At 38.0% G+C, this 15,815-nt stretch overlaps 1 protein-coding gene across 3 annotated transcripts in view; it reads right to left on the bottom strand.

Annotated features, from left to right (window-relative positions):
• Positions 1 to 15,815, bottom strand: part of LOC130555841 (phospholipid-transporting ATPase ABCA1) — a 136,304-nt gene that overhangs the window by 47,113 nt on the left and 73,376 nt on the right. For all 3 annotated transcript variants that reach the window (XM_057336360.1, XM_057336350.1, XM_057336368.1), the window contains exons 18-32: positions 13,238 to 13,354; positions 12,991 to 13,162; positions 12,463 to 12,594; positions 11,418 to 11,557; positions 11,036 to 11,173; positions 9,134 to 9,336; positions 8,542 to 8,605; positions 8,257 to 8,459; positions 6,506 to 6,554; positions 4,421 to 4,528; positions 4,228 to 4,260; positions 3,289 to 3,428; positions 1,105 to 1,232; positions 881 to 979; positions 604 to 796 (exon numbers count right to left, since the gene is read on the bottom strand). In XM_057336360.1, coding sequence (XP_057192343.1) covers positions 604 to 796; positions 881 to 979; positions 1,105 to 1,232; positions 3,289 to 3,428; positions 4,228 to 4,260; positions 4,421 to 4,528; positions 6,506 to 6,554; positions 8,257 to 8,459; positions 8,542 to 8,605; positions 9,134 to 9,336; positions 11,036 to 11,173; positions 11,418 to 11,557; positions 12,463 to 12,594; positions 12,991 to 13,162; positions 13,238 to 13,354 — 1,919 coding nt within the window. The remainder of the gene's footprint in view (positions 1 to 603; positions 797 to 880; positions 980 to 1,104; positions 1,233 to 3,288; positions 3,429 to 4,227; positions 4,261 to 4,420; positions 4,529 to 6,505; positions 6,555 to 8,256; positions 8,460 to 8,541; positions 8,606 to 9,133; positions 9,337 to 11,035; positions 11,174 to 11,417; positions 11,558 to 12,462; positions 12,595 to 12,990; positions 13,163 to 13,237; positions 13,355 to 15,815) is intronic.

Here is a 15,815-nt window from a genome sequence, read left to right as displayed (position 1 = left end):
TTGGAGGATATACTGAACACTGGTACGGACAGGAACAAGCACATACAATCCACGAACACAGAACAAAGAAACATAAGGGCATTAAATAGGGAAGACAAACGAAGGATAACGACACAGGGCAGGTGAGGGTAATCAAACACGGCCGGGAAACAATACAGGAAACGAGAGGGGCGGGGCCAATGACTAGACACTGGAGAGAACGCATATTATTGTCAAAAGGACAATAATATGTTTCTCTCCACACATAACCAAAGACTTTGTCATGGCTCTGCCACAGGACCAAGAAAAACATGGCTAAGTGAGGCAGAGCCATGACATGCCTTGAACCGGGTCGGTCCGGCATGGAGTCAGGCGCTCTAACGAAGAGGCTAAAGACCGCAGCCTCTAGCATCTGTCGCTAGAGCGCCTCTTGAGGTCGGGGAGTGAGGTTTACACACTGCACAGCTCTTCACTAGCTGGCCTCTGTTACACAGGCACGTCTGTAAAGGCATTTTTGATCCATCCATTTGAAAAACATTTAAATTATAGTTGAAATAAGAATTTACATAAAGGCTATGGTTTGACTTTAGCGAAGGTATAGTAACCATGTCAGTGATTACTGACCTTAGGTGGCGGTAAGCCTCCGGCTCCGGGCAGGCAGTCCGGAAGCATGATGCTGCGTTGAGGAGTGCCGCATTGGCAGTCAGGTGATGGATTCTCCATGGTCCAGTTCCCCTTGTTAAAGATCTCAGTGATGGACGGATCTACCGCAGGAGTCATCCAATCAGTGCCTCCCGCTGGATTACAGGGGTATTTACTAATAGAGGAACAGAAAGCATTACCCTCAATGTGTGTTTGCGTGCATGATTGTGTGTGTTTGCATGAGCATGTGTGTACTCACGGGATGGGGTTGCTGCTCATGCATCGTGTTCCAAATCCAGGAGAACTAAGCAAAGCGTGTGTCACCTTCTGCACCTGAACTACACCTGCATCATCAAAACTACAACACACACAAGATTTGACACATTAGAGGTCCTGTTTCTAAAAGAACTAACACATATTTGCTTATAAAAACAAATTACAGTGTAAGGCGTTCACTAATAGGCTGCTAAGGTGTGTGTGTACCTAAAGAAGGTGTTCTGTGGCGCTCCGTACATCCATGGCTGAAGCTCCAGATTGGGATATTCCACAAACGGAGGAACAATCAGAGAAAAGATGAGAGCCAAACACACGAAGAACGCCGGCATCACCACCTGACACATACGTATATACACACACCGCTTAATACATCTGCACCCACTAAAGACTAATCACTTTTTATACTACATACTACAATGCCCACTTTCTATACTATTACTACTTTTAAAGTATGCATACACACAGCTCTCAATATGAGCATTTGTCAAAAACACATACAATACATATAGTCACGGATAGTAATTTTTTTGTGCTTAGATTTTTATAGAAGACTGTATTGAATATTTGGAGTACCGTTCAATTGCAAACTCTCTCTGTCTCTGGCAGATGTACTGCGTGTGCTTGTGTTGGCTCGGTTAAATGTGTAAAAGGGATTGATTAAACACTTTTAAACATTGGTGCTGTCACCCTTCATTTCCAGCATAATTAATTTCTCTCTATTCTTCCTCTCTTCTATCTCTCTACATGTCTTTCTTTCATTCCATCCCTCTGCTGACAGCCAGAGCGAAACCAGCGCAGAGAGAGAGACGGTGGCAAGGCCTCACTCCAGCTGATTAATTACACCCCATGATTGTCCAATTAATTCAAACACCCAATTCAAACACTCTCTGTTTACACAGAAAAATGTAAATGTGCCGCAGCAAGCGAACGCACCGGGAATAAAGAAGGAGAAAACAATAGAACATCTCTCCCTGGAGAGAAAAGGAGAGAGCGATGAGCATCAGCCAAAACGTAAAACCAAACCTGTGCACACTGTTGTCGTTTTTGTGCTTTGGACATGCAACCTTCATAAAGCCGGTAGTAACGGTAATAGTGTTCAGAATGATATCATAACGTGTAGCACGTGGTGTTAGCAAGCGTTGTCGTACATTTGGACCCATGAAAAGTACAATATCACCATATTGACAGAACCAAAGTGGCTTACTAAAACAGCAGAATCGTATATATGTTTATGAATACTAGGAGGTTCACAAAACGTGAATTTCATGAAGATTTTATTTGGTTTATAATGATTGAGATTTATTTAAGATTCGTTTGTTTTCATTATTAGAATTTTAGTGCACTAAACTTACTTCAGTTTATTTCTGAGGCAACATTTCAATTTTTGTTCAGTTGAAGTTTTTCCAATCATTTTTTGGCAAATATTTGATTCCAATAAACCGTTTTCCAAGTTTTATTTTTTGTAACCTAAAATACATCAGAGAGAGGATTGTATATGGCCAGCTTAGCTAAAGGGATAGTTCACTCAAAAATCAAAATTCTGTCACCATTTATTCACTCTTTTGTCATTCACAACCTGTCTTTCGTCTGTGAAACAAAAAAAAGGTATTTTGAGAAATGTCTCAGTGGTCCAAAAATGGAATACAATGGGGGTCAATGTTATTTAGTTACCAACATTCTTCAAAATATCTTCTTTTGTGTCTTGCAGAAGAACAAATGTCATTGGAATGAACTGTCCCTCTAAGTTTGAAAAATGGTAAAAATTCAACAAATAGTAATTATATTCACGTAAGAAAAAAAGAATGATTTTTGAACAATTGTATAAAAGGTTTTCAAAAGCACCTGAAACCAATTCTTTTTATTAACATATTTTAAGCAGTTTTTCTTTTCATCATCATCTATTCATCGTTTTTTCTTTGTCATCAACTCTGTTCACATCTACTGTACCTCAGACACAAACGAAAGGTTGGAAGCTCAAGGCTTTCAAATCAGGGGCCTTACAGGAATCTGCAAGCCTGTGTAATAACTGCAGGGGGCGGAAGACGACTCCAACGCGTATGTTCCATTTACCGAGCCACGGGCCTAACTCACTGAAATGACACCGGGACACGTTCTCATGCTTCACTGTGGAGCGCATTCATTTCATGAGCTCACGCTTCAATTTTCAACAAGCGTTGGTTGTGATGGGCCAGTGCATAGAGTGGTAAACAGCCTCGCTCGAATTCATGCTGTACTCAGACCGGCCTAAACCCATTACAGCCCCTTCAGACAGCTGCAGATTGTGAAAAACCGATTGAGACATCGACTGAAAGGAAGAGGCTGTTTTGCTCTGTTTGAGACTGAAATCAATTTGGTGGTTGTCTGTGCAGAGTACTGTGGTGAGGGTTTTACCTGAGCAATGATTCCTTTCCTGCTTCTGCGGGCATGGTGGAAGCGTTTGATAAAAAGAGCTAAAAACTGCTGTCTAATCAAAGACCAGCCTGTGATGACATAAGACCCCTTTCCGTTCGCGCACATGGGGCGCTGGGTGTCTGTAACATAAACAACAAATAATTCTCCTATACAACATACATGACATATATTTAGATCAGTCAATATTTTATAGTGTAATATTTAAAAGGATGGTTCACCCAAAAATGAAACGTTTGTCATCATCACGAAGAATACTTCTGGGGCACCATTGACAACCATAGTAGGTAAACCTACTACTATGGTAGTTAGGGATGTAACGATTCACTCAGCTCACGATGCGATGCGATTCACGATTCTGATCTCACGATGCGATTTCTTCACGATTTACTCACGATTTATTTTTACAAAATGAGTTGAAACAAATTAGAAATGAACAACTTCCCTTGCATTATTTCTTAAATGCTTCACGTTTCTTTGTATAATAAAATAATGTTTTATTTCAAATAACAAAACTAAACTGCAATTTTAAAACAAATTAATAATAGAAAAATTCTCTTTAATATAAACAAACTAATACTGTCTGAGCTTTTCTTGGATTGTTTTGCATTTAAGAAATATCAGCATGTCCACGTTTAGATTTGCAGTGAAAATAGCGGCCCCTGCTGTTCAAAAAATGTATTGCGATTCAGTTCACACCTCAACCGATTTGAATCGTCACTCATTATAACCGATTTTCAACCGGCTCACAGTGAATCGTTACATCCCTAATGGTAGTCAATGGTGCCCCAGAACTGTTTGGTTTCCCCAGAACAAAGAACAGAACCAACAGAACAAAGACATTTAAACAGGTTTGCAACAACGTGACAAAAGTTTAATTTTGGGTGAACTTTAAATTGGAAAAACACTGTTTGCACTTACCCTCCACTCGACTAGTGAATCGAACTTTCACCTCTGCATCAAAAGCAACGAAAGATTCAGTCAGAAAAGAACAACACGGAACAGTGATATTGTACGAAGTCGTGACATTCTCTGTATCTGACTTTTTAAAACATTTGAGTGATTCAGTATGTGTATATACAGTATAAGCTCTTGTGTGCGTCTCACAGTTTACCATTTTTCACAGCGTCGCCATCTTTGCATTCCAGTGCAGAGTTGATGGTCTGTATTCCTGATATCCTTGAGAGGCTTCTGTGCGTTTCTTCAAGAGTCACAGTCTTATCTGCGAGACATTAACACACACACACACACAGAGCAGAGGTTAGTCTGGAGTGTGCAGCTGCAATCCTTTCAGCTCTTATTCAACGAGTCTGTTCTTATCTGACACAACGTTAACACATACACACACTCAGAGGTGCAACACTTCTCCCAGCTCTTATTCAAGTGGCTTGTTCTTATCTGAGACGAATCATAAAGCCCCCAAAGAGACAGACCTGTTTTAACAAACAGTAGATATGCAGAGGTCACTTAATTTCTTAAAGGGAAAGTTCACCCAAAAATGAAAAAATCATTCATCATTTACGCGACCTCTTGTCATTTCAAACCTGTATGACTTATTTGCTTATGCAGAACACAAAAGAAGAAGTTTTTCAAGAACGTTGGTAACCAAACAACCTTGCTGCCCATTGGCTTCCATAGTATGGACACAAAACCACTGTGACATTTCTCAAATAATCTTCGTTTGTGTTCCACAGAAAACACAAGTTATTCTGAATGACACGAGGCTGAAAAAATGATGACAGAATGTTATTTATAGGTAAACTATCCATTTAAAGGTGTAGATGCAGCACCAAATGGAGAAAAAAACCATTGTGATTGTGCAACACAGACAGTTATTTAAAGTCCCAGTGAAATTAAAAGTGACAATTCTTATTTTTCCATGAACTATTGCAGCGTTTATTGTAAATAGCTTGTCAATGTAGGTCATTTTCTTTTTAAAACTCATGTACCCTCATAATCTTCAGTTAAAATCTGAAAATGCACTTCCGCCCTGTAATGACTATCCATCTGAAAGGACGTAAACTAGACGGCTTGGCCGGAGCATCCGTTAACTTCTCCCCTTCAACTGTCAACTTTCAAAATCAATTCGCAGTGGAAAACGCAAGCCACGCCCACTAATTTTCTCCTTTGAAATTCCTTTTCACTCGAAAATGTGTCAGAATACGGAAGTAAAAACGATCGCAACTTCCGTTTTACGGGGACTAATGTTTTAGAAGAGTGTTTCTAAACTGGTGGGTCACAACCCAAAAGTGAGGTTACGACTGGGTCGTGTAGTGTACATTCAAAGAAACAACATCAGCAACAACAACAAAAAAGTAATTCTAAATGTTTTTCTGATGTGAGACTTTTATTTTGAAAGATGTGCATGAAAACTGTTGACAGATGCAGTTTAGGTAGAGCGCCTGAGAAAAACGCATTGTCCCGATTCAATATCACGCAGGTGAGATGTTGTAAAGCTTAATGTCAGTGTCATTATTCTTTTGTTATTTACGTAACTTGTCACAAAATAAAAAGTCTCTCACCTCAGAAATCACACATCACTTCACTAAAGCAAGCATGCAACATGTGACATTTCGTATGTTTACATGACTGTGGTGGCTCAGATCAACACAATTGCATTCAAATTAAAATATACTAGTTTGGGACTGCTTCCTTTAAAGGCTGTTAAGTTCACCCAAAAATAAAAATTCTGTCATCATTTACTCCCCCTCAGTTTGTTCCAAACCTGTATACATTTCTTTGTTCTGTTAAACACAAAGGAAACTATTTGGAAGAATGTCTCAAACAGATCTCAAACCCATTGAATCTCATAGTATCTATTTTCCTTACTATGGCAGTAAATGGGGGGGTGAGATATTTTTAGTTACTGACATTCTTCCAAATATCTTCCTCTACGTTCAGCAGAACAAAGATATTTATACAGGTTTAGAACAAACTGAGGGGGAGTAAATGATGACAGAATTTTTTTGGGGGTGGACTATCCCTTTAAATTCATCAGTCTTAGTCATATTAGTCACAATTTTTTGCGAGTATTTTAGTATTAGTCACTAGTTTTTGTCTTACATTGGGGCGTTTTCAGTGCAGATCAACAAATTGTTCTTTGAGTTTCCTAGTCGATATTTTCAAATGTGTCACATGAACTTGTCAGAGAGAGTGAGACATGAACGTGTAAAATTGAATAAATATTCAGAGTTGTTACCATGAGATCCCACGTCAACACCTGTATCTTTAGCCACCTTTAGAAAGATCTGTGAAATCAAACACCAGGAAATTCAGTCACTCCACAGATTATCGCAAAGCTGAAAACTAACAATAATATACAACACAATGTTTTACTGTAGATTTAAAACAAGTTCAACTCTATGTGACATGCTGTCAATTAAGACAGAAAAATAAAACATTTGCAGAATACAATTTCTATGGTCTGAAACATTTCAATCATTATGTAAAGACCCCTCCTGCCGTCTGGGAAACGATATAGGACACTGTATACCCACAAAACAAGACTCAAGAATAGCTTCCATCACAGGGCAGTTGGCAGGGCACCATCTTCCACATGTACCCAGAGACCTCAATCCCTTCCCCACACACCGCCTACTGTGCAATATTATTATTATAATAGCCATGTTTAAAGGGGTCATATAGCGCGAATACGTGTTTTTCTGTGTCTTTGGTGTGTTATAAGTTGCCCATGCATGTATTAGACACGTAAAATTGCAAAAATGTAAGTGTGGGAACAAAAGATGCATTCTATCTAAAAGCGAATGCTCACCCAGACCTGCCTGGAACGCCTCGTGTAACCACACCCCCACAAATCTAGGTCATGAGTTGACTAAGACCGCCCAAATGTATACTCAAGTAAGGTGGGCGTACCTGTCAGTACAATTGAAGAGGAACCTGATGTTCCAAATACGGTAAGAGGCGTTACATTTCCGTCACGCGCTTGCAGTATTCCACCAATCACTACGCACTGGTGAACTGGCCAATCATAGCACACCTCGCTTTTCAGAGCCATGAGCTTTGTAAAAAATCTGCGCGTTTCATAGAGGCGGGACAAAGAGGAGATACAAACATGCACGGTATGTGGAAAATACAGCGTTTTTGAACCTTAAATCGTGTATACACATTGCATTCCATCTAAAACAAACGATAATATTCGTTTTAGCCGTGTCATATGACTCCTTTAAGACAACATTCCTACCTCAGTACTTGTCACTTCCTGATTATTTGCACATAACATTTATTGCACACACACACACAGTGTTTACATCTATGTTGTTTAGCGTACTGTGTATATTGTGTATTACAAATGTTTATTGTATAAATTGTATTGTATTGTATAGTGTACTATGTAAATTGCATATTATATTGTATAATAATCTGTGTGTATATGTATAAAGATGGCATCTAGAGGTTGCTCCACCAAATTTTTTTTTTACAAATTAAATCTTTAAATGACATATATGACATTATATGTACAAATAATTAAACCAAATTGCCTGTTTGTGTCATTTGAATGTCGTTTCTAACCTTAAAACCGAAAGTAAAACGCTTTTCCTTGTGGGAGGTCCGCGTTCGGTAAAAATGAGCTAATAAAATATTTCAAATTCACATATCATGTCCAGTTTTTTCCTCATGTGGCAAGTAGCCATGTAATAAGCGGGATAATGTACATGCAGCTTTTTAAATTTAATTTTATTATTTTATTTGCTCACACCAAAATGTAACTCTGTGTTAGTAGATCTATATTAGAGGTGGGGATTTTGTGATTTTAGTAGAGCTGCAGAAAAGGAAGAGGTACTTGCTTCCTAAAGAAAACACAACTGCAACCAGCACTCGATAAAACATCAAAAATAACAATAACATGAAAACATGTGATTGGCAGGTGGAGATGCTTGTTTTCTAATAGCTACAGCACATCCCTTCTCGCTGTTGGATAAAGCGCTATACCTCTTCCAGGCTGGTGTCTGAAATCCCGTAGCTGGTGATGCCCAGAGCTTTTTGCTCCAGGTCCAACTCTTTAAAAAGAGAGGCGAAGCTGCCGTCTGTGGCACTCGTGTACGGCAATAAAAACACGAGTTCTTGACCTATGACCTCCAGAAACTCCACCTCTGGCACGTGCCGTTGCACCAGCCGAGTCAAATCTGCCAAATCTGATCAGGTGGAAAATTAAAATGCATTCGCAAGATGAAGATCATGACACTATGTGCATTCAATAGCGCATGTTGTTCAAACCTGATGTGTCCAGACTGCTAATGCTGTCGCCACCAATTCCCTCGTCGACACTTGATTTATCACACTGTTGGACACAAAAATTAACAAACAAACAAAAATAGACTGTATTAAATACACCAACACACCACTGTAGCATTTGCATTATGTGGCCATTACATTTCTTCACTTATTTTAAAGTCTGAAGTGAAAATGGTCTGATTGTTTAGAAATGTAACTACACAATTCCTCTACTTTGGTTAAAATGTTTACCATCATGCATAATGTACAACAAAAAAGTTGTGTGTGTCAAACCAACACAATCTCACAGCAATTCGTAACATTTTTATGAAGTGGCTAATTCCTACGAATGAATTTGTACATTTTTGTACGATTTGCTCTTGTGCCAGTGACGTTAGGTTTAGGGGTGGGGTTAGGGGAGGGGCTTCAGTATGTCATTTTTCTATCATACATTTTTGTACAATTCACTAGTACGAATTCATACGAACTAGCCACCTCGTATAAAAGTGACGAATTCTTGCAAGATCAGGCTGGTCAGACCATTGAGATGTATATATTTTATGTAGTGTAGACTTTGAGTGTTGGGGCAGTGTACCTCTTCAGATTTGGGGGTGGACTGTGATGTCACTTGTTCTTGTTTGGCCCGCGCGACGGTGAGGTAATAGCCTCTGCCGTACGTTTTCTTGAGGAAGAAAGAAGAACCGCAGCAGCAGACTCGGCCGTGAGAGATGATGGCAATGCGGTCGCCCAGAATATCCGCCTCATCCATGTGATGGGTAGACAAGATTATAGTGCGACCTGGAGACACACACGTACATCACGAGCACACGTTCAGTCGCAAGCACTGATTTCTGAGGGTCTCATTTGAATCTGATAAGATGTTTGCGGTGTGCAGTAGTGGTGGAAAACAGGAAGCTCTCTATATAGACGCTTTTATACGCTGACATGCATGTCGCGTGGCACTCAGATCTCACTCTTCCCTCTCTTTAGAGAAAAGTTTTCGCCCTTTGGTACACCCGTGGGGCTCAGCGGCGGATGGTGGAATTATTTCTGCTCTGCCTCTGCGACGAGTCAGTAGGAGTTCAAAGTCTCTGTTATTTGATTTTCCGAGAGCAGAAACATCATGAAATATCATGCGTTTGAGCTCTCAAAGGCAGAAGCGCAACGTTACAGAGAATCTCATGTTTATATTGAGAATTGTTGATGTTGGGCCCTGTAAAGGAGCTATCTGGACACAGTCAGATATAAAACTCTGAATGGTTCAAAGAGGGTTTTTGTACCACGTAGCTAGTCCACGGCGTATAGATAGATGGATCTGTGTCAACTCACTCGTTCAGCTGTGACATTCACAAAGAAACAGCTTTAGAGACTGTCGGATAGCAACACAGATAGATAAATAAATAGATAGGAAAGAGGGAAAAACAAAAAGATGACTGGGTTGTGTTACTACATTATTATTACTCACCTTCATGTTTGTATGTGGGTTTTGCAAATTAATATTCATATCCAGATATTAAAAATGTATATTTTAAATATAATCTTTACATAAAAACAATTGTATATATCTGTATATTAATTTATATTAAACATTTTATAACTTCAACTTTAAACGTATAGCAAATATAGTTTAAAAAAACCTGTAAGACAAGTTTATTCACATTTAGTAGTAGGTATTTGAAGTGTTTTACAAAAGGATAATGTGATGTGAGGCCAAGTGTTCCATACTCAGAATTTGTGCTCTGCATTTAACCCCAAAAAACCTTTGCTAATAAACATGAAGAAAATGTATGGAGTTCATAACACACATGATATTCCACTTAATGTCAGAAAGTGTTTTCCTCGCGAAAGAACATCATAATTTAGTAACACTTCATGCATCACTTCTCTAAAAACTTGAATGCAATCATTAAATTTGGTGCATTTCTTCAATGTAAATGCTATTTTAATGGCATTTGATTTCCATCAACGCAACTGTCGAGGATGCTCCAATATGCTCAAAACCATAACGCAAAACATTGTGAATGCAGCAGCTTTAAAACAACGTGTATTGTAAACAACTATATATCAATAAGTAAATATATTGATAGTTATTCAGGTATCGGTAGTGTGAAACTCTCCAGCCCGAGCTTCTAGACTTCGAATAAAATTATTGCTCCGTACACTTGTAATGCTATACTGTCAATACTAATGTGTCTTGACTAACTCTTGAGACTAAAATAACAAATTCAGCTCATTTCAGCTAGATTGGGTGTGTAATTAGCAAGCGGCTGATGATTATTTGATTAGTGAAGGCGATTATAGTGTTATTAATAATTTAGAAAAATGAAATGATGACTGCTGTTCATTCGGCTGAGAGCGGCCCTTGCTTAACAAACATTACACAGATAACATAAAGTGTTTATTATAATAGCTATAGTGTTTATAATCTATAGTGTAGTGTTGTGTACTTTATAATCTGTAATGGGTACATTTGCTGTAGCAGAGAAATTCACAGTACCCTTTTTATATTTGAGCAGCAATTCCCAGATGCCTCTGCGTGCATATGGATCCACTCCGGCAGTCGGCTCATCCAGAATCACAACATTGGACCCACCCACAAACGCTATCGCAACAGACAACTTCCTCTGCATTCCACCTTTATATATACAACAGAAATTTGACAATCAAACAAAGCATTCAACTCAATCTGAATATATGAGAGTTAACAGTGGTTTGATATTCAGGTTAACTTTCAAGAAACAATTTAATAAAATAAAAAGAATTCAAAGAACTCTACTGAGCATGTGCAGAATAAGTGTCATCTCTTCATTTGTGATTATGTTTAGTAATTTAGTTTAGAATGTTATATTCCATTCCCCCATTTCCAGGACTGCTGATACCTGAGAGGTTCTTGGCAAGATCTTTGCGTTTGTGAGGCAGACCCACATCATTTATCAACTGGTCAATTTCCTTCTGCACCTCTTTAGAGCTCCGCCCCTTCAGACGGGCGTAGAAATAAATGTGTTCCTCCACTGTCAAACTGAAATAAACAAACAGCCATGAATATACACTATATGGATAAACGTATTGGGACGTCAACTTCTTATGAACATTTTTGACTACTTTCATCATTTCCATGAACACAAATCTTAATGCTATAGGATATTCTAAAGAATTGTGTGCTTTAAATTTTATAGCAACATATTTAAATATTCCAACATGACAATGCCCCTGTGCACAAAGCAAAGTTAAAAAAGAAATGAATAATTCAGTCTGGAAGAACTTGACTGGTCTGAATAAAGCCCAGAACTGACCCCAGCTGAACACCTTTGAGCCAAACACTCATCACCAAACCCATCAATGACTCCTACACATGCCTACAGTCATGTCAGAACAGAAAAGGAGCTTGTAACGCTGATAAAGTCCACGTGAACCGGAAGTTGCGATCGCTTTTACTTCCGTATTTTGACGCATTTCCGCGTGAAATGGAATTTCTAATGAGAAAAATAGTGGGCGTGGCTTACATCTTTCTCTGCAATTTGATTGGATGTACATATAAAACAGCCGTTGCATTTTGAAACAGAACTGGCAGCAGACTGACAGTTGAAGGGGAGGAGTTAACGGATGCTCCGCCCAAGTCGTCCAACATACGTCATTTAAGATGGATAGTCATTACAGGAAGGAAGTGTATTTTCAGATTTTAACTAAAGATTATGAGGGCACACGGATTTTAAAAGGAGAATGACCCACATTGATAAACTATTTACAATAAACGCTGCAATATTTCATGAAAAAATAGGCATTGTTGTTTTTAATTTCACTGGGACTTTAAAACAAATTTGAAAGCAAAATTATTTAAAATCGTATGGTATAGCATTAATACAATACAAAACAGAGCAGAATAGAGCAAGAAAGAGAATAAAGAGAAGATGTAAGAGTTATTACTCGTTGAAGAGGACATTGTGTTGTGGACACATTCCCAAATGTTTCCTGATTGTGTCCATGTCTGTGCGGATGTCATATCCATTAACATACGCTGTACCAGAGGTAGGAGCAAAGAGGCCTGTCAGAATTGACCTGAAAAGCAAACGAGAAATAATCATTAAAAATTAAACAGTAATTTGCCTCTGAATTCATTTGTATCATCGGGTGGACACAAGCAGCTAGTGCTCATTGCTCAGTTCGGATGCTTATGGCCAACGTCTAAGGTGCTGTGTATTATGTATGTGCGTGTTTGTGTTCATGTGCGTAATAATGTATGTAGGTATGCATAATGTATGTTTTTCCTTAAAATAACTTTTCCCAGAAGCGAGCTAAATCGGACAAAACCTCACTTAAGCAAAGCAAATCTTTTTTTAGTTGGGTTAGACAGGTAAGGTTATGGTGTATGGCTTAGATTGGCCTACATTTAATTCATTTTAAAGCTTTGTGCATAAACCCTAGATTTTTATGATTATTATCAATACCACTGACATGGTTGTTGTTTTTCCGGCACCGTTGTGTCCCAGAAATGATGTGATGTGATCCTGATAGAAGTCCAGACTGAGTCCATCCACGGCCAGTTTATTTCCTGTCTTATACACCTTCACCAGGTTACGGATGCACACGCCGACCTTCATGCCTGCCGGAGGCTTCTCCAGGTATTCTGAAACCGCACAAACACAGTCATGAGATACAAATGATTTCTTTACACAATTTGTATGTTTTGTGCGTGTGGTACCTTTCTGCTCCTCCAGTTCTTTGAGAGGGTCGGGTTCTGCATCAGAACCCACTGGAGTTCCACACCAGTACGAGGAAGTAAAGGGAAAATACCATGGCTTTGAAATACCATACTGCCCTGAAAGGGAGAGAGATTTAGATGTAGAATTACATTTTGTTTATTATGGAACACAGGGATTAATAAAACATTTATTAATTGATATATTTGTCTCATATTCCTTCTGAACCTCTACTAATGAACTTTTCTTCTGTAGAACACAATAGAAGGTATTTTGAAGAATACTGGTACCCAAACAATGGTGCAACCCATTGACCTGCATTGGTTTTGTGCCCTTACAATAGAAGTGAATGGTACCGCCGTTGTTTGGTGACCAACATTCTTCAAAATATCTTTTGTGTTCTGCAGAAGAAAAAAAGTCATACAGGATATTGAATTGACAAGAGGGTGAGTAAATGACTTTTATTCTTGGCTGAACTTTCACTTTAAAGACCCATTGAAGTGCCTTGATATGCACAGCTCTGATGGATGAGTCAACACAATTTTCATTGAAATAGGAAGTTAGGGGGACATCATAGGCATCACAAAGTCTAACGAATTCATACTAGAAGTAAGTAAAACATATATTTGATTTCAATAAGAACTTACACCTACTGAGCTGTGTTCTCTGCTGTGTTTCATTTATTGAATGCTGAATAGCGTGGTCAGTTGATGAGGTGTGTTCAGTTCTTTCTGGGTCGTTTGTATTTACAACGGCTAAATGTAATCAGTATAGTGCATGGCTTTGATTCTACTGTGTCTCTCTACAATGACCAAGGTTAGATCAGGTGGTTGCCCCCCCAGCATATCAACCAATCAGATGCAGAGAAGTCTCAATTCGGCACAACACTGGGAAAACACTGCAATTCATATTTCTTCGTTTTTCATTTACCAGCAAATAAAGTAAGCTTTCATTCTGCAAAGGATGCATTAGATGTGTAATCGGTGCTTTATCTGTGTATTTTATCAATGGCAGTGCAAAGAGAATGATATAAAAGGTAAATTGGATGCTCAAGGCTGTTCGACTTTTTACGGCTAAATAAGTAGTGTTGGGTAAGTTACTCTGAAAAAGTAATTAGTTACTAATTACACATTCGATAATGTAATTAGATTACTGTACAAGTTACTCTCTTCAAAAAGTATTTAATTACTTATTACAAATTACTTTCTATATCCTACATCAACCTTGATGAGTTAAGTGAATCAAGGATAGACATGAAACGGCTCTTTTAATTCATTCAAATAAATAATATAAAACCACATAAAGTATTATTATTAATTACAAGTGTGAGAATTATACATTAAAGAGCGGATTTTAAAGTTAGACTGTGAATTTTGATGTAAATTCCTCTTCTGCACACACACATATTACACAAAGTATTTAGTTTAATTACATCAGAAGTAACTGTAATTAAATTACAGAAAAATAAGAGTAATCCCTTACTTTACTTTTTCAAGGGAAAAGTAATTAAATTACAGTAACTAATTACTTAGTAACTAGTTACACCCAACACCGTAAATAAGTAACCTTTCTGGCAAATTCTGAATCTGTTCTTCACTAAGAGTACACAAAATCACTTTTGTTGTGCCATCAACTAAAAAGTACACAATTATATATTACACCAATTTGTTTCCACCTTGATCATTTCTATTATATGCCCACAGCTGACCTCTATTTTTATTTTCTGACGTAATAACAATTCAAATTAATATCTAATGTCAATATTTTGCAAAATCACGACACACTATTATTTAAAAGAACGGAGGGTCTATTTACTCGGAGTACAAATAGCCCGCCTTGTTGGCAGAGACTATTTGCACTAGCTCCGCCCACCAATATGTGATTGGAATAGAGAAAGTGTAAGAATGACACCATGTCAAACAGTGACTCCAGTGGTTTAAGGTGTAAAGGCTGTATAGCTTTGGCACTGGAGACTGGGGTTCTAATCCACCTCTTGCTGAAAACGCTCATTTACCTTTTTCTATAACATTACAGATCATAAAGGCATTTGTTTTCAATAAAATTGACTTAAACAGACTTAAATTCATTTTTATTCATAAAGTTTAGGTTTAGGGTGAGGTTTGGGGTAAGTGCAGGGCTTTAATATCTCAATAAGTTGCCATCATTTTAATATTTTTTAAAAATATAATGATTTACACTGTTATTATTGCATAATGTTTAATGCACAACAATACTGAGGTGCAAATAATAACGTTATCTGCCACTATTTATAAGTACCAATAGCATCTAACTACTATTTCTACTTAATCCAAAGAAAATACAGCTATTTAAAATACAGCTATTTAACATACAGCTATTTTCGGTTAGTGTAAATAGCACATCGCTAAGAAATGCTGCTATTTTCACTTAGTGTAAACAGAACCTACTGCTATTTAAACTTAGTGTAAATAGCATCTGGCGCTATTTTCAATTAGTGTAAATAGCATCTGTGCAAATAGCCGCTGCCTTAAAAGCAATCTAACAAAATCAGGGCGTTTTGCTAAAATGTTTCTTGGGTTTTCTTGGATCATGACAATTTAG

This window comes from Triplophysa rosa, linkage group LG1, assembly GCF_024868665.1.
Source record: "Triplophysa rosa linkage group LG1, Trosa_1v2, whole genome shotgun sequence".
Classification (NCBI taxonomy): Eukaryota; Metazoa; Chordata; class Actinopteri; order Cypriniformes; family Nemacheilidae; genus Triplophysa; species Triplophysa rosa.
Note: the sequence above shows the minus strand (reverse complement) of the source record. Positions and strands in the feature narration are given on the sequence as shown.